General features: G+C 47.2%; 1 protein-coding gene across 3 annotated transcripts in view; it reads left to right on the plus strand.

Annotated features, from left to right (window-relative positions):
* The window catches only part of LOC122212705 (solute carrier family 41 member 3-like), a 97,994-nt gene that overhangs the window by 12,970 nt on the left and 62,047 nt on the right, over positions 1–22,977 (plus strand). Inside the window, exons 1-2 of one of the 3 annotated variants that reach the window (XM_042926666.1) lie at positions 1,393–1,412; positions 3,875–4,161. In XM_042926666.1, coding sequence (XP_042782600.1) covers positions 3,907–4,161 — 255 coding nt within the window. In that variant the 5' untranslated portion in view covers positions 1,393–1,412; positions 3,875–3,906. Of the gene's footprint in view, positions 1–1,392; positions 1,413–3,874; positions 4,162–22,977 lie in introns of those variants that run through there. The other 2 variants (XM_042926665.1, XM_042926667.1) reach the window with 2 other exon arrangements.

Below are 22,977 nucleotides of genomic sequence, written 5' to 3' on the forward strand. Positions count from 1 at the left end.
GAAAGCTTTTGTGCATTATGTCTTCAAATATTCTTTTGGACCCCTTTATTTTTTCATCCCTAAGACTCCCGTTATACATGCTGGTGTGCTTGATGCTGTCCCAAGGGCCCTGAGAACTTGTTCATTTTTCTTCATTCTGTTTTCTTTCTTTTCTTCAGATTGGATAATTTCTGTTGACTTAGCTTTCAGTTCAGTTGTTCTTTATTCTCCCTGCTCAGATCAGCCATTGCACTCCTCTAGGGCCATTATGTTTTACAACTCCAGAATTTTGATTTGGTTCTTCTTTAAAATAGTTTTTATCTCCTTGATATTCTCCATTTTGGTTAGACTCCATTTTTTTTACTTTATCTAGTTCTTCAGGGATGGTTGTTTAAGTTCTTTGAACATGTTACAGAACCAAGCTGGACACTGGCAGAAAAACGAAGCAGCACTCAGCGGTCTTGGTGGGTTGGAGATTTATTTTACACTAGTGGGCTTAGAGGAGACTGTTTCGCCAAAGGTTTCAGCCCAGAATGCAAGTGGGGAGGGTAATTTATAGCCAACAGCCTCCATATCTGTGGGAATTTTCACGCGCACAGCAAACAAAGGAAGAAGAAACCGGAGGAGGGGTCTCTAAGCTAGAGACCAGAGTTTGTTTTAGTCCAATCAGCCTTCTTTGATGTACTTTATCCACTTCTCCAACATTACCCCCCTTTGATGCCTTTTAAAAAAACTTTTGGTAGTCATCACCTTTCAATTTTACAGGTTGGTACTCTCGGAAGGCTAAAATATACAGGTTGGTACTCTCAGAACGCTTGGAGTACTTTGGCAAGCAGCAGTGTTTTCAATAAAACGTACCATGGCATTCAGTATACAGGGGCCAATGGATACAAGTAAAATTATGGAGAGGAGGGGCCCTACCAGGGCAGGAAGCCAGGATGCCCAGTCTGTGAGATCCCATCCTTTCCATTGATTGATATTTTCCTGTTGTCTATGTTGAATTCTTTCCTTGAGTTCCTTAACCTTAGTTGTAACTATTCCTGACTGGTTTACAAAATAGCAACATTCCTCCCCCAGAAAGATACAAGTCCCTCCTTTTTCTGAAGTGAGGAGGTCCAGGGCTCACCTGTTTTGGAGGGTCACTGCTGCCAGAGAGTTTATTTGGCTGTGTAAGGTTACCAGACAATCTGCCACCTGTTCCATGTCTTCATTTAGCTCTTGAGATAGTCTATGGTATAGTCCTATGGATGAACCTATGCCCCCTATTCCAGTTCCTATTCCTGTCGCAATTCCTGCTGCTATCAGAATGGGTAGCAGGATTGCCCATTTAGTCCAGGCGGTGGGGCTAAAAGTTGTTAGGAGCTGATCTTCAGTGTATACGCATATCTCTGGGGTTAGGAAGATGGAATAACATCTCTGAGTCCATTTGGCCTGTAAGCATTGGTAGGCCGAATTAGAACATAGATAGAACACCCCAGGGGTTGAACATAGGGTTGTATTCCTCTTTAAGATTATATTTCTTCCGTATAGAGAGGTACCATTCATACTTTCAGGGACAGATTAGATTGTTGGCATTTGTGAGATGGATCCCAGTGGCCAGGGGTCCAATTAAGACAGAAATGTTGGTTTTGAGATTTTCAGGAGCTTCCTAGGTAAAAGGGATAGGAGTGGCTAAGTAAGCCCTCCTGCTGAGGGGAAGCACATCCAGCAGGTTTGGGTGTGATTATCTATTTTATGGAGGACTGGTAAGGTAGTGTTAGTCCAATGTTGGAGTGGGGAATTGGTAAGCATCTGATTGAGGGCTGAAAGGCTCAAACCCTGGTAGGCTGCCGGGGGAGTGGTCACCTTTATGGCTTATATTACCCCGTTCTGGGTATCCTTTATAACCTTTTGAAGGGCCCTGTCCTGTATCCCTTCCCTGCCCGAGATTCCTCCATTGAGGAAGGTAAATGTAGCAAGCTTCCCTCTCTGGAGGCCCTTGTTGTGACATGGGCCTGACATTTTGGGTTATCTCTACAGTCCAATACTTAGTCCTTGAGGCACCAGGTAACTGACAGAGAGTGGGTGTTTTTCCCTTGTAGCAATCTTTGTGGAGGGAGGTGAAGACGCTGAATGCCCTTGACTCCCTTATTGCCATATAACAATTCTGGGGGCAAAGTGGGTAAGCAACAGTTGTAAGGGTGAGAGAGGTTATCATAATATACAGGCAATGCTTAATAGTCCTCCCATCCAGAGGAGGTATGTGAGATCCAGCATGCATCTTTTGTCCCATGTCCAGCTTGTTGGTGCAGTCTCTATCAGCCCAACAGTAAGAAGTTAGATGAGGGCTATGACACCAGTGAGGGTCAAGGGCTGGCAGAGTTGCATCCAAACCCCTGGGCTCGGTCCACGTGTTGATTCCTCAAGCTTCTGTCTTGTGCAGGCCAGCCAACTTCCAGGGTGTGGCTGGAGCAGGGCTGGAGATCTCAAGGGCCAGTGTCTTTTTGAGGGTCTGTTATTGCTGCTTTCTGTAGCTGTTGTTGGTTTAGCGACCTTTCTAAATGACTTCTTTGGTTTGTATTCTGTGTTGTACTTAGCTCCTGAGGACTTTGCTCTGTGGTCAGGTAATGCTTAGTTAGAGATTTCCTTGAATGCCGTGTGTGGAAGTGATGAATCCCCCAGTCTTTGCCTGGAGGCTCTGTGTGCATGTTGGGGCACACCTTCAGTACATAGTGCTGTCGGTCACAGCCCTGCCTTAGTCTTCACGTCTGCTTATGCAGAGCCTCCAGATCAGCTGGGGGTTAGAGCTTCGAGCCTTCTCAGCTCTTTCCTGAGCATATGCCCAGCTCACCATGAGTGGCCTTCTAGATTCCCAGGATTTTTAGGAACTTTTCAGAATTTAGGCATCTCATTCCCCAGCTTTTCCTTTTAGGCTTTTGGTTTCTGTATTATTTACCCCAGCTATTACCCACTGCCTTAGGCAGCTTGAAGTGCTTATAATTGTTTTCAACAAATATCCCCCAGGGAAAAGGTTTTTTACACTATGTGAATTTTATAAGTCAGGTGAGGGGCACCTGGGTGGGTTAGTTGGTTGAGCTGTTGACCTGGGCTCAGGTCATGATCTCACAGTTCATGGGTTCAAGCCCCGAGTCAGGTGCTGTGCTGACAGCATGGAGCCTGCTTCGGGTCTGTCTCCCTCTCTCTGTCCCTCCCCCTATTCGCACTCTGTCTCTCAAAAATAAAGAAATGTTAAAAAAAAATTTTTTAATGTCAGGTGAAATACAGAGTCTGTAAGTGGCATTTTGCGGTGAACCACCTGATAGGTCAAATAGTGATAGTCCTTTGAGAATGAGGCTTTGAAAGAGCTCCAGCCCATTCTGCTCTTTCCAGGCTGTTGGTTTTTAAGGGTGCTGCAGAGCTGCAGAGCAGGGGGTGGGACTAAGGCACAGTAAAAATATCACAAACACCATGGACACAACAATGTGGCTGTTCTTGCTGAGGATTCAGCATTTTTTTTTTTTTTTAATAAATACTCCTGCATTGCTCCAAGCCTTTGGTGAATTTCCAGAGTTCTGAAAAACTGGATTCTGACATTTTTTGCTAGGTATCTTGTTCTTCTCTGGAGGAAAGAATTTTCCTCCACCTATACCACCAGTTTTGCTGACTCAAATTCGTAAATATTGAGTGCTCTCTTCTGTGATATTTTATTTTTCTCAAACATGCATATTAAATAAAAACTGTTTAAATTGGGGTTGCAGGAGACCGTGTGGCTCAGCAGTCCCTGAGCGAGGGGCTATTGATTGGGTAGAATGATGCCAGCCTCTGCTGGACAGAAGGGCCTGAGGGCTTACAGGGTATCAGTCCTATGGGGGTCAGGAACTCCTCTGATCAGCCACTATTGCTTTGTGCCTCCCAGGTTAAGGCTGCCAGGGGCTCAGCTCTGCTCACATGGATGGGACAGAGACCCGACAGCGGAAGCCAGAGGAGCTGGCTCTGCCACACGCCTTCAGCCCTGGAAGACTCTCTGGAGCCTCAGAAGATGGACTCCCGAGTGTGTCTGAGAGCCACAGGGTGGTCTCTAAACCACTGGGGTCTGAGTTCAGCAGGGAGACTGCCTTGTCCATTGGCCTTCAGGTGATGGTGCCCTTCATGTTTGCAGGACTGGGACTGTCTGGGGCTGGTATGCTTTTGAACTATTTCCAGGTAAGAGGGAAATAAATGGGAATGGTGGTGTTGGGGGCACTGTTGAATGCCATACCTGAAGAGTAGGCCTTTACACTTTGAATCCAGCTTGAGGGACAAGGGACAGGACGTCCTCTCCTTAAATACCATTTTTCTATAAATTGAGAAAGATTCTTTTATTTACTGGTGGCAGAGACTAAAATTAACCCAGGTTAAGCTTTAAAAAGACAATTTATTAGGTCATATAATTGAAATATGTAAGGGGTTAGATTTCAGGCATGGCATGATCTAGGTGCTTAAATGATTAGCAGGATGCTGGCTTTTTCTCTGACACTCATCTATGATTTATTTTCAGGTAGGATTCTATACACAGAGGGGAAGATGGCCCTTGGCATTTAATTTCAACTTAATACATGCGTTCTTAGAAAAAAGAGAGACTTCTTTGTCAATGTCTACATCAGTCTCTAAAAATTGATGCTGATGTCAGGTGTCCACTCCTGTTCCAGTTTCTGTTCCCTGAGGGAGAACATTCTCTGGCTCGCTGACTACATTGTCATCACTCTTGGAGGGGAGGCAGGGTGCCTTGATTTGCAGCCCTACCGAAATGCCACAGAGTGAGGAACTGGGAGTTACCCATCAGACAAAAAAGTTACCAATGTACCCTGACTTTCTTGTTCTTCTACTGTCATTCCTTTCATTGGTATGGTCTCAGAAGTCCTCCCTGGAAGGGCATAGTACCTAAGAATATTCTAAGTCATGACTGGCCACACTGTCATTCCTTTTATCAGTGTGGTCTTCAGAAGTCCTTCCTGGAAAGGTATAGTCCCTAAGAATATTCTAAGTCATAACTGGCTAGATCTCTCCTAGTAGTTAGCAGTCAGCGGAGATCAAAGGCTGTCTAGAGTGAGGCAGACTGGGAGAAGCAGGGCTGATGTGTGTGACAGTTCCTGGCCTGTGCCTCACTCAGTGCTCCAGGGGCTCTGTGCCTGGTGACCTAGGCCCTGCCCCTCATGGATTTAAGTCCCAGTTCTACCACTTAGCAGTAAGACTGGTGGTTTAAATTTTTAAAAAGTGTTTTTTAAGTTTATTTATTTATTTTGAGAGCGAGAAATAGCAAGTGGGGAGGGGCATAGAGAGAGAAAGAATCCCAAGCAGGCTTCCTACTGTCAGCTCAGAGCCTGATGTGGGGCTTGAACCTATTAACCATGAGATCATGATCTGAGCTGAAATCAAGAGTTGGATGCTTAACTGCCTGAGTCACCTACCCCTAAATTTTTTTTAATGTTTTTTTTTATTTTAGAGACAGTGTGAGTAGGGGAGGGGCAGAGAGAGAGAGGGAGACGCAGAACCTGAAGCAGGCTGCAGGCTCTGAGCTCTCAGCACAGAGCCCCGTCATGGGGCTCAAACTTACGGACCACAAGATCATGACCTGAGCTGAAGTTGAATGCTTAACAGACAGCCACCCGGGCGCCCCTAAATTCTTTTTACACTAATACTAAAATCAAGAGATTTTATGTAAAAGTCTGAATTTCTGTTTTGTCTTGAAACTTGGCAACTCTCGCATAATTGGCCCCACTTTCTCTCACTGCACAGTGGATGGTTGCAGCCGCCTCCAGGCGGCCATGTTCTCTGATTTGCCACAGTCCCCACCATCCCACTGCATTCCACCACCTGCCTGGCCCTGCTCCAGTCTGGAGTTCTCAAAGACCCTTCCAGTACCCAGCTGTCTAGTTCCTCATGACGTCACAACACCAGTGACCACCAGCTCACTCCCAGAATCCACCTGGACTTTGCCTGGCCCCAGGATGGCTGTCTCTTAAACCAGAGTGCCTCTCCCAGTCTGATTCAGTCCCTGCCTGCATGTTTGGTCTCTCTGTGCCCTCCAGACCCCTCAGCCCTCTCCTTTTTCCTGGTGACCTAGTCCACATTTTTCTTGACATGGTTAGTCAGCACTGCGGTAGCCTCTGGAGCACCTCAGTGTCCCAGCCTCCTCACCGCCCTACTTACTTCAGGTGCTATTCCCTGCAGTCCATTCTCAATACCACTGATTTGCAAGATGCCTATTTTATTGAATGTCATGTCAGTATGGTGTCACTGGGACCCCCCTATACAGACACACACACACACACACACACACCTCACACTTATATATTTATATATGCATCCATATATATCAACCCCCTAAACATACACACATTGGTTTAGAGTGTATACACACAGGTTTATAGATTATATAGGGAGAGTCAGTATAATAGTGAGCTGAATTGCTTGAGAGTCCAGACTCTGGAGCTAGTCTAACTGGGTTTGAGTCCGACTTTTGTTACTTACACAAGTTGCTCTTTGTTCCCCTGTTTTCTCTTCTGTATATTAGAAATGAGTCCAGAAGTTTGTTACGAGGTCTGTGAAGTGGAAGTTACAGGGCCTGGCACTAGGCAGTGAAGGTTAACTGCTGTTAACTCCTGTTGTCATTGATATTCTGTCAGTGCAACAATTCAAGAGGATAAAATTAGGCAGAAATACCCATTCTACAGTTTTTTTCATGTGTTTGTTGGATCCACATGAAGGTCATGGCCTAACTGCCATCTCAGGGGGAACTCCATGATGCAGATCTGAATTTTATTTTTATTATTTTTATTTTCTTAAGTTTATTTTTTGAGAGAGCAAGCAGGGGAGGGACAAAGAGACCTGCATGTTTGCAGAGAGAGAGAGAGAGAGAGAGAGAGAGAGAGAGAGAATGAGAGACAGAATCCCAAGCAGGCTCCACACTGTCAGCACAGAGCCCGATGCAGGGCTGAACCCATGAATCATGAGATCATGACCCGAGCCAAAATCAAGAGTCAGAAGCTTAACTATCTGAGCCACCCAGGTGCCTTGCAGATCTGAATTTTAAAACCTCTGTTGATTTCTCTACTGACTGTGGAATAAAATCCAAACTCCGCAAACTGGCATCCAGACATCCTGAGCTCACCTTGGCTGTATCAGTTAGGATGGTTTCAGCCACACATACCAGAAAAAACACCTGTAGTAGATTAAATAAGAAGGAAGTCTGTCATCTCCCAAAATGGAATTTCCAAGATGGGTAATTCCAGGCTTGGAAAGTATTACCATAACCGGCCCACAATGACTCCAAGGAACCAGGATCTTTCCAAGTTCCTGCCGAGTCAGCAGCCAAAGTTGGCTTTGCCTTACAGCCCCATCATATCCAGAGGGAGAAAAATCGGTCTTCTGCTCTGGTTCCTTCTCCTTTTTCTTACTCATTTCCAAAGTTTATTCATTTATTTTGAGGGAAAGAGAGAGTGAGCAGGGAGGGGAAGAAAGAAGGAGAGAGAGAGACAGAGAGAGAGAGAGAGAGAGAGAGAGAGAGAGAATCACAAGCAAGCTCCTCGCTGTCAGTGCAGAGCCCAATGTGAGGCTCAATCCCACAAACTGTGAGATCATGACCTGAGCTGAAACTAAGAGTCAGAAGCTTAACCGACTGAGCCACCAGTTACGCCTGGTTCCTCCTTAAGCACAGGGAACCTTTCCTGGTTATCCCCAACACAACTGTTCAACTTCTCATTGGCAGATTTGAGCATGTCCTATTTCAAAACCAAAAATTGGGAAAGAGAATGGAATGGCCATGATTGGCTTGGCTTGATTGAGCTGAGAAGAGGAGAAGGTCCCCTGCCCTGTGGATGGGTTCCTGTGTACAGTTGGTTCTGTCGGGAAGGTGAAAACAGTCAGTGGTGCCACACTGGCTCAGCTGACTAAAGCCAGCACCACTGGACAGACCTCTGTCTGCTCTGTCCAGTGGTGCTGGCTTTAGTCAGCTGTGTGGTAACCCCCAGCCTCACTTAGACTGCCCCCTCCCTGTGCCTTCTTTCCCACCAACCCCGAGGGAAGAGGCCTCCCATCATCCCTCCCACCCCGTTTCACATGGACAGCCTTACATGGAGCCTTTCTTGAGGTGCTAGCCTCACCAGCATGTCACCTTCTATAGATGTTGGGATATTTGCCATTTCCTTTTACCATGTGCAGGATCTGATGCTCTCCCTGGCTTGAATGTGAACTCCCTGAGAAAAGAGGCTCTGGTTCAGAATGTAAAAGGTTCACAAATATGCACAGGGACAAGGTCCCCAGTCTATACCAAGGCAGCCACTGGGCCCCAGTTGGTTTTGTTTTCTCCTAAAGATATTTTATGCACGTACAAACAAATATCTATATCTGTTCATCTGTCTCTGTATATTTTGCTCACTTTTTTTTCAAGTTTTGGCATATACAAACTCTTGACTTTTGGTGTTTTCACCTCACAGTATAGCTATACAGTATATTCACTACACAATATATTCACTTTACAATATTCTTTATAGATACATTAAAAGTTTCCTTTTTTAGAAATGGTTGTTCAGTATTCCATTATACAAATATACCAGAATTTATTTAACCATTTCTTTTCTGATGTGTTTTTAAACTTAATTATTAGTTTGCTAGGGCAGCCATATCAAAGGACCATAGATCGGGCAGCTTAAACAACAGAGACTTATTTTCTCTCAGTTCTGGAAGCCAGAAGTCCGAAATCAAGGTGTCCTCAGGGCTGCTTTCTTCCGAGGCCTCTCTGTGAGGCGTGCAGATAGCCACCTTCTCCGTGTCTCTTTACATGGTTGTTCCTTTGTGCATGTCTACATTCAAATTTCCTTTTCTTGTAAGGACACCAGTCATATTGGGTTAAGGCCTACCCTTGTGACCTTATTTTAATTTAATACCACTTTAAAGGCCTTGTCTCCAAATACAGTCACATTCTGAGGTGCTGGGGGTTAAGACTGCAGTTTGGGGGAGGGGTGCATGATTCAGCTCATAACAACACCTTAAAATAGTCTTACTAATGAAAGCTGCAGTGAATAATCTTTCTTTTTAAATTTGTTTATTTAGAGAGAGAGCAGGGGAGGGGCAGCGAGGGAGACAGAGAACCCCAAGCAGCCTCTACGCTCAGCACAGAGCCTGACTTGGGGCTTGAACTCCTGAACCATGAGATCATGACCTGAGCCAAACTCAGGAGTCAGGATGACTACCTACTGAGCCCCCTACAGGCCCTTGCAGTGAATAATCTTGATGTTTGCTACATGCTGGAGTACATGAGTAGGGTACATGTTGCAAGTACAAGTGCTGGGTCAAAACATCATGCATTTGATAGATATATCACCAAATCACCTACCCTTGGGGTGGGACCAATTATACTTCCTCCAGCACCATAGGGAGATGCCTGCTTGCCAATACTTAGCAACATAGTTTATTTTCAAACTCTGTGATCTTTAACAATCTGATAGATGGAAAATTGCATTTCCTTGTACACTGTATTAGCTTCTATCACTATGAAACATGTCATCCCCAAATTTAGCAGCTTAAAATGGTACTCACTGATTACCTCATGGCTGCCATGGGCCAAGAATCCAGGAGACCTAGGTTTTCTGCTTCCATATCTCTCAGGAAGCTGCTGTCCAGACGTCAGCCACAGCTGTGGCATCATCCCAGGGCGCTCATAGGCTGTGGGAGGGATTCAGCTCCCAGCAGGTTGTTGGACTGAGGGCCTCAGTTCCTCGCTGGATGTTACCCAGAGGCCACCTTCAGTTCTTTCCTCACTGGACATCTCCAACATGGCAGCATCATCAAAGCATGCAGTCTGAGAAGGAAATAGAGTCCGCTAGCAAGACAGAAACCACCTTTTGTAAATCTTACCACAGAAGCAACATCTTTCTTCTCTTGGCTGGAAGCAAGTCACTGAGTTCAGCCCGCGTTTCAGGGGAAGGGATTATACCCAGTGTCAGTAGAGGAGGCAGGGATCCTTAGACATCATTCTCCAGGGCTGCCTGCTGGGTAGTGCAATTTGTATTTCTTACATTAGCAAGTGAAGTTGAATATCTTTGGATGTTTGCTTCTATTCTTTGCCTGTATTTTTATGGAGTGGTTATCCTTTTACTGGCACCTGAGGGCTTCTTATATATTAGGGGAATTGACCTTTTAATTGTGATATGGATTATAAATATGTTTCTCATTTTTCTATTTGTTGACTTTGCTTTTGATGGTTTATGTTGTGCATATGTTTATTTTTTATTTATTTTTGTTTGTGTATGTAGTGAGATTAATACTCTTTCTTTTAAGGCTCTATGCCAGTGTCCTCCTTAGAAACAGAAGCTGCCGCTCATATAGTTCTCCAGCCCCCTGGGTGCCCACACAGGGCAGCATATATGACAGGGTTTTGGGAATGTGTATATAGGAAGAAGAAAGAACCCCATTCTTTGTGATGAATCTGATCTCTTTGTATTACATGTAGCAGAAATTCAAACTGGTGGTCCACAGACATCATGCTGGTTTGCAGAGTGGTCAGGAACCGTGGGCCCCATGGAGGTGGAGTGGGGGTAAAGAGGAAGAATGGTCTGGCAGGGATGGTGCCTTAGCAAAGACACGGAGCCCTCTAGAAAGGCAGGATGGCAAGGGGCTGATGGGAGGGGAGAAGCAAGGGCATGGAGAGTTATGTGAGGGAAGGGAGTGAAGCCTGGACTGAGTGCCACAGGGTATGAGGCCAGCCTTGATGAGGGATAGATTCCCATCGTTGAGCTGTGGGGATGGTCGAATATAGGGCATCCGGCCTTGGACTTGAGAAATACAGCAGGTCATTAGTTATTACATATACTCCTAACCTGAGAGGGGGACAGCAGATGCTGTGAAGGGCCCTCAGAAAGGAGCGCTTGGGAGCAGAGTGAGCCTGCATGGGCTTGGGGAACACTGTGTGCTATCGGTGGGGGAACCCTCCACCACCCCTGTTTCTGAAGAAGGGTGTGCCTGGCTCCTTCACAGGCCGGCAGGGAAGCAGACAGAGCCCGCTCCTCAGGGATAGGAAGGGTTGTGGGAACAGAGCGGGGTGGAACTTATGGTTAGGTTCCTCATGGCCTTCCTGCTTTCCCCCCATGTCACAACACATAATACTGCTAGTTTTAGGCCTCATACCACATTGACCCCATGATGCCGTGACACCAACTTAAATCGTGGTGGTGACTGGGACTTCTAGGGAGCAGGTAAAGCACCCCCTCACCCCCCCCCCCCAGCAAGTAAAGCAGCCTCTTGACCTGGAGAGAGAAGGCCCCCTGGTGAACTTATAAGGGTTCCCCATTGCAGCCAATAAAGGTAGGGGAGGGGCTTGTGTTGGGGTGCAGATAGCATGTATCCCCAGGAGCACAAATCCAGATTAAAATCAGTGCCAGGGGTGCATGGCTGGCTCAGTCAGTTAAGAGCGTCCAGCTCTTGATTTCAGCTCAGGTCATGATCCCAGAATGTGGGATCAAGCCCCATGTTGGGCTCTGCGCTGAGTGTGGAGCCTGCTTGGGATTCTCTCTCCCTCAGCCCTTCCTCCTCCTCCTTTCTTCTTCTTCTTCTTCTTCTTCTTCTTCTTCTTCTTCTTCTTCTTCTTCTTCCTCCTCCTCCTCCTCCTCCTCCTCCTCCTCCTCCTCCTCCTCCTCTACTTCCTCCTCCTCCTCCTCCTTCTTCTTCTTCTTCTTCTTCTTCTTCTTCCTCCTCCTCCTCCTCCTCCTCCTCCTCCTCCTCCTCTACTTCCTCCTCCTCTTCCTCCTTCTTCTTCTTCTTCTTCTTCTTCTTCTTCTTCTTCTTCTTCTTCTTCCTCCTCCTCCTCCTCCTCCTCCTCTTCTTCCTCCTCCTCCTCCTCCCCCTTCTTCTTCTTCTTCTTCTTCTTCTTCTTCTTCTTCTTCTTCTTCTTTTCTCTCTCTCTCTCTCTCAAGAAAAAAAAAAACAAGAAAAAACTCAAACAATACCACATTAATCAACCTCCAACCCCCACTGGGGCTTATTTTTCACCTTATAGCTTAAGTTTGAGGAGACCAGTGTGCCTCTCAATTCTTCTGGCTGCTCAGGGTCTGCAGAGGAGGTGGGAGTTTATTGAGTCCTTCTTGTAGAGCTAGCACTGTGTGTCCTCAGAAGCAAAATGAGGGCTGGCCACGACCTGTAATGTTGGAAAATAAGGAGGACAAGCAGTGTCCTGGTGAGGCTTTGTATTGTGGCCTTAGTGCATGTGAAGACATCTGTGATTTTGACCTATATTTTGGGTGTCTCTGAGGCAAGAGTGCCCTAGTTCCTTAGCGTAAAAGTTTTGGAACAGCTCCTAGGCAGTGGCCCAAGAGTTTGTAAAAAGTTGCAGATGGAACCATTTTCTGGCCAGAGCATCCAGTGCTAAAATGGCAGCCTAAATTTGGCCACTTTTGCTGACTGTTGGGTGAGTTGTTTCCTTTATCAGGGACATAAACATTCCACTGAGCTCCATGATGTAGTATGGTGGTCATACCACCCATAAAGTATACAAAGTCCATTGCTGTTCACTAGGTTAATGTGAAGGGGGCTCCCTACATAGCCAAGGGGACTGGGGGAGGGGTGACCTCCTCTGGTATGGTAGCATCTGGCAAGGGACTAAGGAAGGACAGAGGAGGCATCCTTCTGTAGTGGCATATGCCAGAGAGTCCAAGTTTGACTCTATCCTGTATTGAGTCCTCAGTAGCTATGCCTCCCAAGGCTCAGTGGTCTGCTGCGTAGGGAGGGTCACAGGCCAGGGTCTGTGAGAGCCTCCCTTTCCAGGAGAGCCCAGTATGTAGCCAGCAGTTGCTGCTCAGTTGGTGTAAAGTTAGGCAAGGAGGGTATTTTCTTGCACCCAAGGGCTTCTTGGGCAACATATATCCATTATAGGTGTGTGGTCCAGGACTCCAAGAAGCATAAGAGGAGGTTGCTAATGCTTTGTCAGTGAAGGAATTTTTGAGGGCACTGATAGCAATGCCTGTTGACTTTAATTTGGACAGATTCTAGAGCCTTTTGTTGGAGGTATCTGTTTAAAACAGCCTCCTTTGCAAGTGACAGCATAAATGGACTAAGTCAAATGTGCAGAGGAGGACTGTGTTGCCTCCAGAATTCAAAAAGGACTACAAGGTGTTGGGCTTCTATGAACAGTTTATTAACGGTGTGGGTGCTGAGAGTCAATGGCTGTTTTCTGATAGTGTCAAGGATGGAGTTGCCCTCGGTTTACCAAAATAATTTTTAGGAATTTGCCAAGGTGTCTGGCTTTGCCCCACATGTGGAGTAATGGCCCATCCTCTCTTTGTGAGCTTCTGAGTGTTTTGCCTTTAGTGAATGTGTCACATGAGTCTCCCTGGAGGAGGACATCATAATGTAACTTTAGACCTGTGCTCCTTGAGAAAGGTGCATGCAGTTAAGATGTTGCCTGCAAGACCGTGCGTGCCAGAGCTGGTTGAGGTACCCCGTGATAACCTGGAAAGTCTACTGTGTCCGTTCAGAGTTGAAGGTCACCTGCGCCTAAGAGGGTATGGAAATAGGCATTGAACAGAAAATATTAGCCCAATCTATAGTAGCAAAATCCTTACTGGTGCTGATCAGGGGGAGTCAGTAATTTCAGTTACATTGGATGTTGTGTATGGGGCCACAGTGGATGGAACCAGAGCATGAAGGATGCAGTCATTCACCCTGTGGCAGGTTCTTTCCAGGTTTAAGAGCAGGCCAAATTGGACTTTTAAAAGGAGAAGCAGTGGGGGTAATCACCAAGTAGGTCTTGTATGATAAATTTCAAACCTTGAAGACCGTGTGTTAGCTTACATTGGGCTGTGTTAACTATTTTATTTTTAGCTGGGTGGAGGGGGGTGTTCCATGGGGTCCCATCTTGGCAGTTTAATTTATAATTCAGACTAGGTGCAGGAGTGCCACAGAGCACTTGCCAGATACAGATTGCCCTGAGGTGCCTCCTGCTGGGCTATGGCCAGTTGGCAATAGTTCTTGCCTTGGTGATGGGAGGAGATGGCATTACCCGGGAGAGACAGTGGGACATGGAACAGGCTAATAATGCACAAGCTGGCCAGCAGTTAGTGGCTCCATCCCAGGCAGCACTGGCCATGTCAGGAGCTAGTCAGGCAGCAAAGAGCAGTTACAGTGCAAGCTGACCAGGCGTCTTCTATCAGAGCTGGGCAGTTCTGTTTGTGATGCCAGCTGCTGCAATCACCCTCTCCTTATTCTGTTGGTGAAGGAGGGGTTTCCACCCTAGCATATGGAGATGGCCAAACACATGACCCCAACACTAGACTGAGGAAATCACAGTTTATCGGTCACACAAACTCACACCCAGGGACACGCAGGGTTGCACTGGAAAGCAGAGTGAACCATGAGGGGTTGCAGGAGGCAGGCTTTATAGTAGCAATAGCATGAGTTGCCCCAGTTCTCACTGGAAGGTGTGATTGACTTGTTTGAATAATTCTGTGGGCCGGCAGGAACTAAAACCCCCTACTCAGGGATAAGTGGGAACTGTGCCTGGTCCCCTTGGTAAGGACCGTTGCTTGACTAGGGGACCTTGTCCACTGGAGAAGAGGGGGAGGGGAAGTTGCAGGTAGACCCTGTGAGGCCCTCCTGGTTTTACCACATGTCAAGGCAGCAGATCATAATAATTTTAGGGCCTTACACCACTCAACCTACAGAAGGCTGATTGGGTTTCTTCTTTTCTTTGTTTCTATGATTATATATATTTGTTTTTTCACTCATTAATGCAACACGTGTGTGTCAGCAGTGGGGGAGAGAGGACCAGCACTATGCTGAACCCTGTGGGGGATACAAGAGCCAGGCTCCACTCTCACAGCATCACAGTCAAGCAAGGAGGGCAGCAGATGCATTAGTCAGTGTTAGCAGAAAGAGCTATGAGGCAAGAAGGCCAGCTGTGTCTCAACCTTGGAGAGGGAGGTCCCAGAATGCCTGAGTGACATGAAGGAGCTGCTTGGAGAAAGTGCTTGAAGACAGCCAACGCTGGGTAGGCATGAGTGCTCTGGTTCTGTGTTTTCACCTGTGGGTGGGTTCTGCCAGCGACATCAGAAGCGGGAAGTAAAGAAGAAGCCCTCCATTATTGAGAATGTAATCAGCTTGATCTCTGAGACCTTAACAGGATGAGGAAGAATTCAGGCCTTTTAAGATTGGCATTTTGGCTCAGAACCAGCCCAGGCTCAAGATGACCATGAAAGGAATAGGAGGCCATTTAGAAGGTGTCCTTCTGGGAAGACACCCAGTTCCCACTGAAGAATCAGAAATGAAAGCCAGGAATGGTGATGTGCATTCCAACGCTCTCTGCCCACCCTCTGCAGGCCTTCCTAATTGTCCTCCAAAGACACACTCCCAAAGAATCAAGGGGGTTGGAATAGATGAGTAGGTCATGCCGCAGGCCTTGGGATCCTGATTCTTTGGTCTGGGCTTGGGCTTGGGCTACACATTTCAGGAGCTCCCAGGTCATTCTGATGGCAGAGTAGACTGAAAACCACTGATGCAGTCCCACCTCTCATGTTTAGAGTTTAGAGGCCTGTACAGGGGCAGGGCCTTGTTCATGGTCATCCGGGAAACCACCTAATGCTTGACCCAGATTCCATCTGCTGCTCAGTGCAGCCCCAGAATCTAGTTCAAAGTCTTTGAGCTTTTCTCCTGTGCTAGCTGTTTTTAAAATTACATTCCTGATCTTCTGGATTCTGACCCAGTAAACCATGTTGACGTATTTTGTTCTCAAGTTGCATGGGAAAGTAATCTTTCTCATGTAATGACATCTTTTATTTATTTTTGGTGACAGTTTATGTTTTGATGGTTATAAAAGCAAGTAATCACAATAGAATGTTAGAACATTATAAAATAAAGGTCATTTTAAATTCTGCTTCTCAACGGTAGTCACTCTTAGCATCTTGATGACTATCCTTCTGAACTTCACTACTTGCGTGTGTGTGTATTATGTGTGTGTGCATTTATCTTAATTTCTCATTTGGTTTTTTAAACAGAAATGAGAAATATTTTTTAATAATTAAGAACTTACTTAATCAGAAATCTCTTTCTATATGGAATTATGTAAATTATTGTCTGTTTCCATATCTTCTGTACTGATGAGAATGGTTCAAGGCCCACTGTGTATGATTATACATTGTATTAGGATGTTTGACCACATTCAAAACTAAATCGCAGGAGTTGTTGAAGTCAGAAGAAAGCAATCGCTTGTTGGGGGTCCCTCCAGCTGAGTTCTGTGGGAGCCGTGTGGTCAGTGTCCAGAGAAACCAGCCCAGCCCAGAGTTCTTCTGTCTGAAACCAATTAACTTCTCAACTCTTTTCTCTGAAATATGCCATTTGTGTCTGCCTCCTCCTGGTTCAGACTCTTGTTTGAACACAGGAACCCAAACCACAGATGCAGGCAGCATCAGACAGGAGAAGGGTGTGGAACAGAGAGCATGGAGGGTGGTGGAGGCAGTCTGCCCCCAGAGTTGGGAGCTGAGGGTCTTAGTCCTGCCTCTGATACTGACTTGGGGTGTGGTCTTGGGTAAACCCTCTCAGGGCCTTTGTTTTCTCATCTGCGAAACTGGTTTACTTCCTGCTGGATATCCTAGAGATATTTTGAGAGTTTGGTGATTGAACATGAAATCAGTGTGAAAGGGCAGTGAGAGGCACAGATGGGTACACAAGGGAATGAAGATCTTTCATTCATTTGTTCATTCCTTCATTTGCAGGTCGTTGGGTGCTGTGTATGGTTGGTTGATCCTCATTTCTTGCTCCCATTCCTTGGGTTTCCTTCAGAGCACTTATCACAGGTCATAATTACATTTCCATTTTTATGATTATCTGCCACACTGAAAAGCTCTAAGTATGTGCTGTTCAGCTAACAGATGTACCACAACACTTAGACCAAGAGTCTGGCAAACATAAGGCCCTCAGTACTAATCTGTGGAGTAAGTGAATGAATACTTTCCCCTGCTCTGAAAGATTGTGGCCATGAATCAACCAGACTCCACCTCAAGAGGAGTGCACTTTGGGATGGGAGGGTTGATGTATGTACATTTCATTGTGTCATTAGGCATATGTGGACTTCCCTCAGAGAGGTTCAAAAAAGAGCTTTGGTAATTCTGGGGAAGATGTTAGGCTCTGGCCAGGACACTGGAATGGCCTCAGAGATGAGAAGGCACCTCAGTTGGCCATGAGGTTTGGCAAGAGTTTGGCCTGAGCAGCGAATGGAACATGCAGAGGGAGTAGTGTGAACATAGGCACAGCCCATGTGAGGGTCCACAGGAAGCTCCTTTTAAGGCATGCGGTGTATGATCATGTACTAGGCAGAAAGAGGGCTCAAAAGGATGCTTTCCCCCCCAAATTGTGAGAGACATTGAGTGTCTGGCCACAAAATCTGAACTCTCTCAGGTAATGAGTTGACAGCTATTGAGGATATTTGGGCAAGCAGGTGACTTGAAGACATAATATAAGATGTTAAAGAGCAGGTATTACTTTTGGTGGACAAAAGGGTTAGGAGGTAGTTAAGGGCTATGGCGAAGGTGGTGTCCATGAGCTGGAGAGGAGGGGAAGACATGGGGACTGGTAGACTGGATGTGGGGTTGAGTTGGTCGGGGAATGGGCAGTCAGAATGCAGTTTGGGCTTCTGGCAGAACCATTTATTGAGGCAAGAGGCTTGGGGGAGGAGTTGGAAGGAACAAACTTGAAAGACTAATTGAGTTATACAGGGGTTACACAGAGCCTGAAAGCTCAGGGGAGGGGTCTGGACTAGAGAGAGGTTTGGAAATTGTTAGTTTCTCTGAGATGAGAAAAGTAAAGGGTGGAGATGAGGTTCCCCAGATGTCCCAATTATCTATTGCTATGCAACACACTGCATCCACATTTAGTGGCTTGTTTAAAGCTAGTCATTCAGTTTGATCATGAATCTACAGTTCGAATAGGGCTCTGTGAGAATGGATTCTGCTGTGTGCAGCATCTGCTGGGGTGGCTTGCTAAGCATTGTACCCAATCCAGGCTAGCTCACTCACATGACATGACAGTTGCTGCTGTCACCTGGATCCTCAGCTGGAACAGTCATATGTGGCCTTTCTGTGTGACTACTTGGGCTTTCTCATAGCATGGTATCTGGGTTTCAAGTATGAGGATCTCAAGAGATGGGAAGCGGAGACTGTTTCTCAAGAACCAGACTGACACAGTGTCTCTTCCACTGTGTTCTACTGGTCCAGCAGTCACAGGTTGAAGGGAGGAGACAGAAACTCCAACTCCCAATGGGAGAATGTCCAAGAAGTTTAGAGCTCGTTATGTCTGGCTCCAAGGAAGGGCTTAAAAATATCTATTGAATGAATGAGCAAATGAATTGTTTGAGGACAGATGTAGAGAGAGGAATATTTGGGGCATGAGGAAAATAGTTGTTGGAGAAGTTTGGCTGGAGTTGGGAGAGAGGTGGATAGGCCTGGGGAGGTCAGTAGGATCTAGATTGTGAACTCCAGGCTAAGGGGATGGGACCTGAGTGTGGGATAGACTATCCAACAGAGGGGAACCAGGAGGTTGCCCAAGAGGGCCCTGGTTTAGGAACAGGAGCAGAAGTTGAGGCTCATATCAGGAGCATGGTCCAGGAGAAGTCCCACAGGGTCAGTAGGTGAGTGTGCTTCTGACCTTCAGCCTTGGGCTTCTTCTGGCTGTGACCTTGATCCCTGTTCCAGCCAACCCTCATGCCTGACATTCCATCCCTGCTACCTGTGGAATGCCCAGTGCACACCCAACAATAGACTTGCTGGCAGTCAAAGGTGATATCCAAGCCTACTCTCTGGAAGGGGGCAGTAAGCTGGGTATCAGGGCTGGTCTAACCTTTGTAATGGATGAGAGTGGAGTCTCTTCAGAAGCATCTTTAAAAAAATTTTTTTTATGTTTATTTTATGTTTGAGAGAGAGACTGAGCATAGGTGGCAGAGGGGCAGAGAGAGAGGTAAACACTGAATCCAAAGTAGGCTCCAGGCTCCAAGCTGTCAGCACAGCCCAATGCAGGTCCCGAACTCAGACTGCGAAATCATGACCTAAGCCAAATTCAGACACCCAGGTGCCCCTATGTTTATTTTTGAGAGAGAGGCAGAGCATGAGCAGGGAAGGGGAAGAGAGAGAGGGAGTCACAGAATCAGAAGCAGGCTCCAGGCTCTGAGCTGTCAACACAGAGCCCAACGCCGGGCCTGAATTCACAGACCTGAACTCACAGACCTGATCATGACCTGATCAGATCATGACCTGAGCCAAAGTCAGACACTGAACTGACTGAGCCACCCAGGTGCCCCTGCAAGTGTGTTTGTCAGTTTTCTGGGCCCTTGAGAGTAAAGAGGGCTGCATTTCCTCTGTGAACATAGCTTCTTCATATGGTCAAGAGCCCTTGGATTCTGAAGTCAAGATGATCACAGGATGTGGCTTCTTTCTTGGGTACCTGCAGCCCTCTCAACCTTGAGGCATGAAACTCCTCAGGGGGCTGTAAGAGTGGGTCCTTTAGGCTGAGATTTCTCCAGGCCCTTGTCTGCCAAGAGTAGAAGCAACTGGGGAGCGTGTGCAGAGGCGGGCAGGATTCTTTATGGCCCTCACCAAGGTCAGGCCTCATGTGGTTCTGTCTCCCTGGGTCTAGCCCAAGCCAGTGTAGGCTGGAAGGCTGGATGCTATCAAGGTCACTGTGAGAGACTTAGCTGAGGGACGTCCTGGATGACAGAGCAGCTACTCTCTGAGGAGAACCTGATCTGTAGGGGGTGGAGAGACAGCAGGAATTTGCCAAGGCCCCACATGAGGCTCTGAGTCACACTGGCCTTTGTTCCTTGCTTGCTCTGGCCCTTGGCTGAGGGGCATTTGGGGATCCTGCCAGCGGCTCAGGGCACTGGCAGTGTTCCCTATGTGCACATCTTTGGAAGCATATCCTGGTGCAGGAGGAAGACAGAGGACACAAGTGGACGTCTTGCTCCTGTGAACGTGGTTGGCAGCCTGATCATGGTGGTCACCCAGCTGAACCTGCAGTTTTGCTTCTAGGACAAGAAGTTGCGAGGCTTCAGCTGTGAACTCACCCGGTCCCCCCATGGGGTCTTCCCTGAGACTGTCTTCTCTATCATGTGCCAGATCATGGTGCCCATTCTACTCTCAGGCTTGGGCATGTTGACAGCCGGCCTGGTGATGAACACTATCCAAGTGCGTACCAGGCATTTGGGGGCCTGGGGAGAGGGGGGTGGGAAACCAGGCTCCCTAGGCATCACAGATATGATAGGCCAGGGGACACCAGAGGCCCTGAGTCGGGGTGCAGCCCAGGATTCCCGGGCTCAGTGGTGCCAGCAGGAGGATCCTCCAGGGGGCCTTGTGTCTGAAATTCCAAGAAGCTTCTGACGACCCTCTCCAAGGTCAGCCCACACTAACCACGTTAGCTCAAACCATTTTCCTTCCAGATTCATCAGGCAGGGCCTGGAGGGGTTCAAATCCTCTGCCATTCACTTACTACTTGAGGGAATTCATTAGCTTCTCCCGTATCAGTTTCCCCATCTACAGATGGGGCTAATGAATGCACCAACCTCACTGGGTTGTGAGGGTGAGACACCCAGTGTGCTTCGTGTTGTGACTCCAAGGGTGATGGGCACTGTTCCCTCCAGTCCCCAGAATCTTTGTGGGGCTCTTCAGTGAGGGGACAAGGTCCAGATCCTGGGCTGGGGTCCAGACGAGTGTGGGGATGTGGTGGTCTCTGTTGATTAGAAGCATTGTGGGGAGGCCCTTAAATGAGCACACACTCTGGCATTCACTTCTCCTGGTCTCTTTATGCCCTGGGGTTGGTTCACGTAATGCTGTTTGAATCATTGAGGGTTTGCTCTGTCTACCTAAACATTTTTATAGAGTTAGTGTGTGATAGAAAAATTAGCAAATATGCACAAGTGAAGAAGGAAGGGTGCCCATAATGTCTATCCACATCGTGGTGTGTGTCTATCAAGAATGTGTAAACATAAATATATGGGATCTTGCTATGTAATGTGCTTTTATTATATTTTTTTTAAAAGAGTGTGTGCATGTGTGTACGTGAGTGAGGGAGGGAGGGGCAGAGAGAGGGAGAGAGAATCCTAAGCAGGCTCTTTGCTGTGAGCACAGTGCCAAATGTGTGGCTCGATCCCATGACTCTGGATCATGACCTGAGCCAAAATCAAGAGTCAGATGCTCAACCGACTGAGCCACCCAGATGCCCCTGTAAGGTGCTTTTTAATCAGTGAAATTAAATTTAAATTTAGTTTTGCAGCCCATGGGGACATTGCATCTAGTGCAGTGCCTTCCTCAGTTCCACAAAGCATCTCCTTCCTGATGACAGTTCAGCATTCTTTGTGCATCTGTGTGTGAGTTGAAGAAGGGTTATCAACACCCACCCTGTCCCCTGGTCTCTGGATGAGGCTCTTGATGACTCTGCCTTCAGACTTAAGTGGATGGGACACTCACCCCTCCTGGGGCTAGGGCAGCCCTTTGTGTACTGGCCAACTTGCTGTTAGAAAGCATTCATTTGGGCTTGCAACCTAGATCCCCGTCTCTCTCACCTCAGAGCTTCACCCCTTGGGCTGCTCTAATAGTCTCTCACCCCCTTCCTAAGACCCTTCTCCAGAGAAAGACTCTGCCCTGTGTCTCTGTTTTGACCTTCCATGGCCACTTCATGGAACATGGTTTTGAGCCCCTACACCACAGTGCATGTCCTTCAGTTGCTGCAGCCTGAGAGGTTATATATCAGTCAGTTGGGGGATCTCAGCAGAGTCTGGAAGATTGGATGGGATGTCAGGGGAAGAAGGGCTCGGGATTGTACCCGACCATCAGCAGGGGTGACACAGGAGGCCAGTCCAGGAGGAAGTCCAACTGGAGGGCCGTTTCCTGACCTCTGTGTTAAGTCTCCATCTGGGAGTCTAGCATGAAGAAAAGGGGATGTCTTGGGAAGCAGGCCCAGACCATACTTGGGCAACTTTGCAAATCCAGGCCTTGAGCCATCCAGCTTTGGGAGGCCCAGCATTTGGGAGGAACAGAAAACAGCCCTGGAAGACACAGCTCATTCTTTCTCTCCAGTTTGCAAATGTGCAGTGACTCCCAGGTCAAGGGCACTCAGGTTTTCGTGGCTCCTGCACGTGCACCACCACCTCCCTGGTCACCCCCACTCAGTGGTGCAGGATGTGGCCTTGTCAACACTGTTCCAGGGGGAAATTCCATAACATAGGAGGGTGGCCTGGCTCCCACTATACCCAGGCTGCCACATTCTGGGGCCTCATAGCCCCATGAGCCTGCAGCAGGGATAACCTCCTGGCAGGGGCACCTCGTGGCTGTCTCTGGCATAGTGGGCTGGCCCCAAGAGTACTGGTTAGGTGATAATTTTACCTACTGTAGATTTGGGGTCAGGAGTCTCTCTGTTAATGGGGTTTGGGGTCAGTCTATAGTTGGGTCCAGGGATTGGGGCCCAGTAAGGGGCCAGAGAGTATCAGTTCAGTTTTTTTTTTTCAAAAAATTATTTGTCAGATACACAAGTAAGGTATATATAAATGTTTCTCTCCCTTTCTCTTTTTTTAATGTTTATTTTTGAGTGTGGCGGTGGGGGTGCAGGCACAGAGAGAGAAGGCGAAAGAGGACCCCAAGCAGGCTCCAAGCTGGTATCAGTGAGCCCAATGCAGGGCTTGAAGTCGCCAAAGTTGGATGCTGAACCAACCGAGCCACCCAGGAGCCCATGTTTCTCTTTTTTATAAAATAAGTATTTCAGCCCTCAATCTCATCCCTGGAGGAAGCTTCTATTATCATGTCATGTGTATCCTTTCAGGCCTTCTTGGGGGTTTATGTAGACCCGTGGGCACCAGAGACAGTGACAGCAGTTGTAATTGTTAGAGTGTATGTAGTCTTTCTTCACTGAATCAGAGATGAATCAGACAGGGTGTCTGCTTTTGAGCAGCTGGTAGCTGAGCACAGAGTAGGATAGATGAATTCATTCATTCATCTGGTTCCTCGTTTATTCATTCAG

Source organism: Panthera leo, assembly GCF_018350215.1.
Source record: "Panthera leo isolate Ple1 chromosome A2 unlocalized genomic scaffold, P.leo_Ple1_pat1.1 chrA2_random_Un_scaffold_41, whole genome shotgun sequence".
Taxonomy (NCBI): Eukaryota; Metazoa; Chordata; class Mammalia; order Carnivora; family Felidae; genus Panthera; species Panthera leo.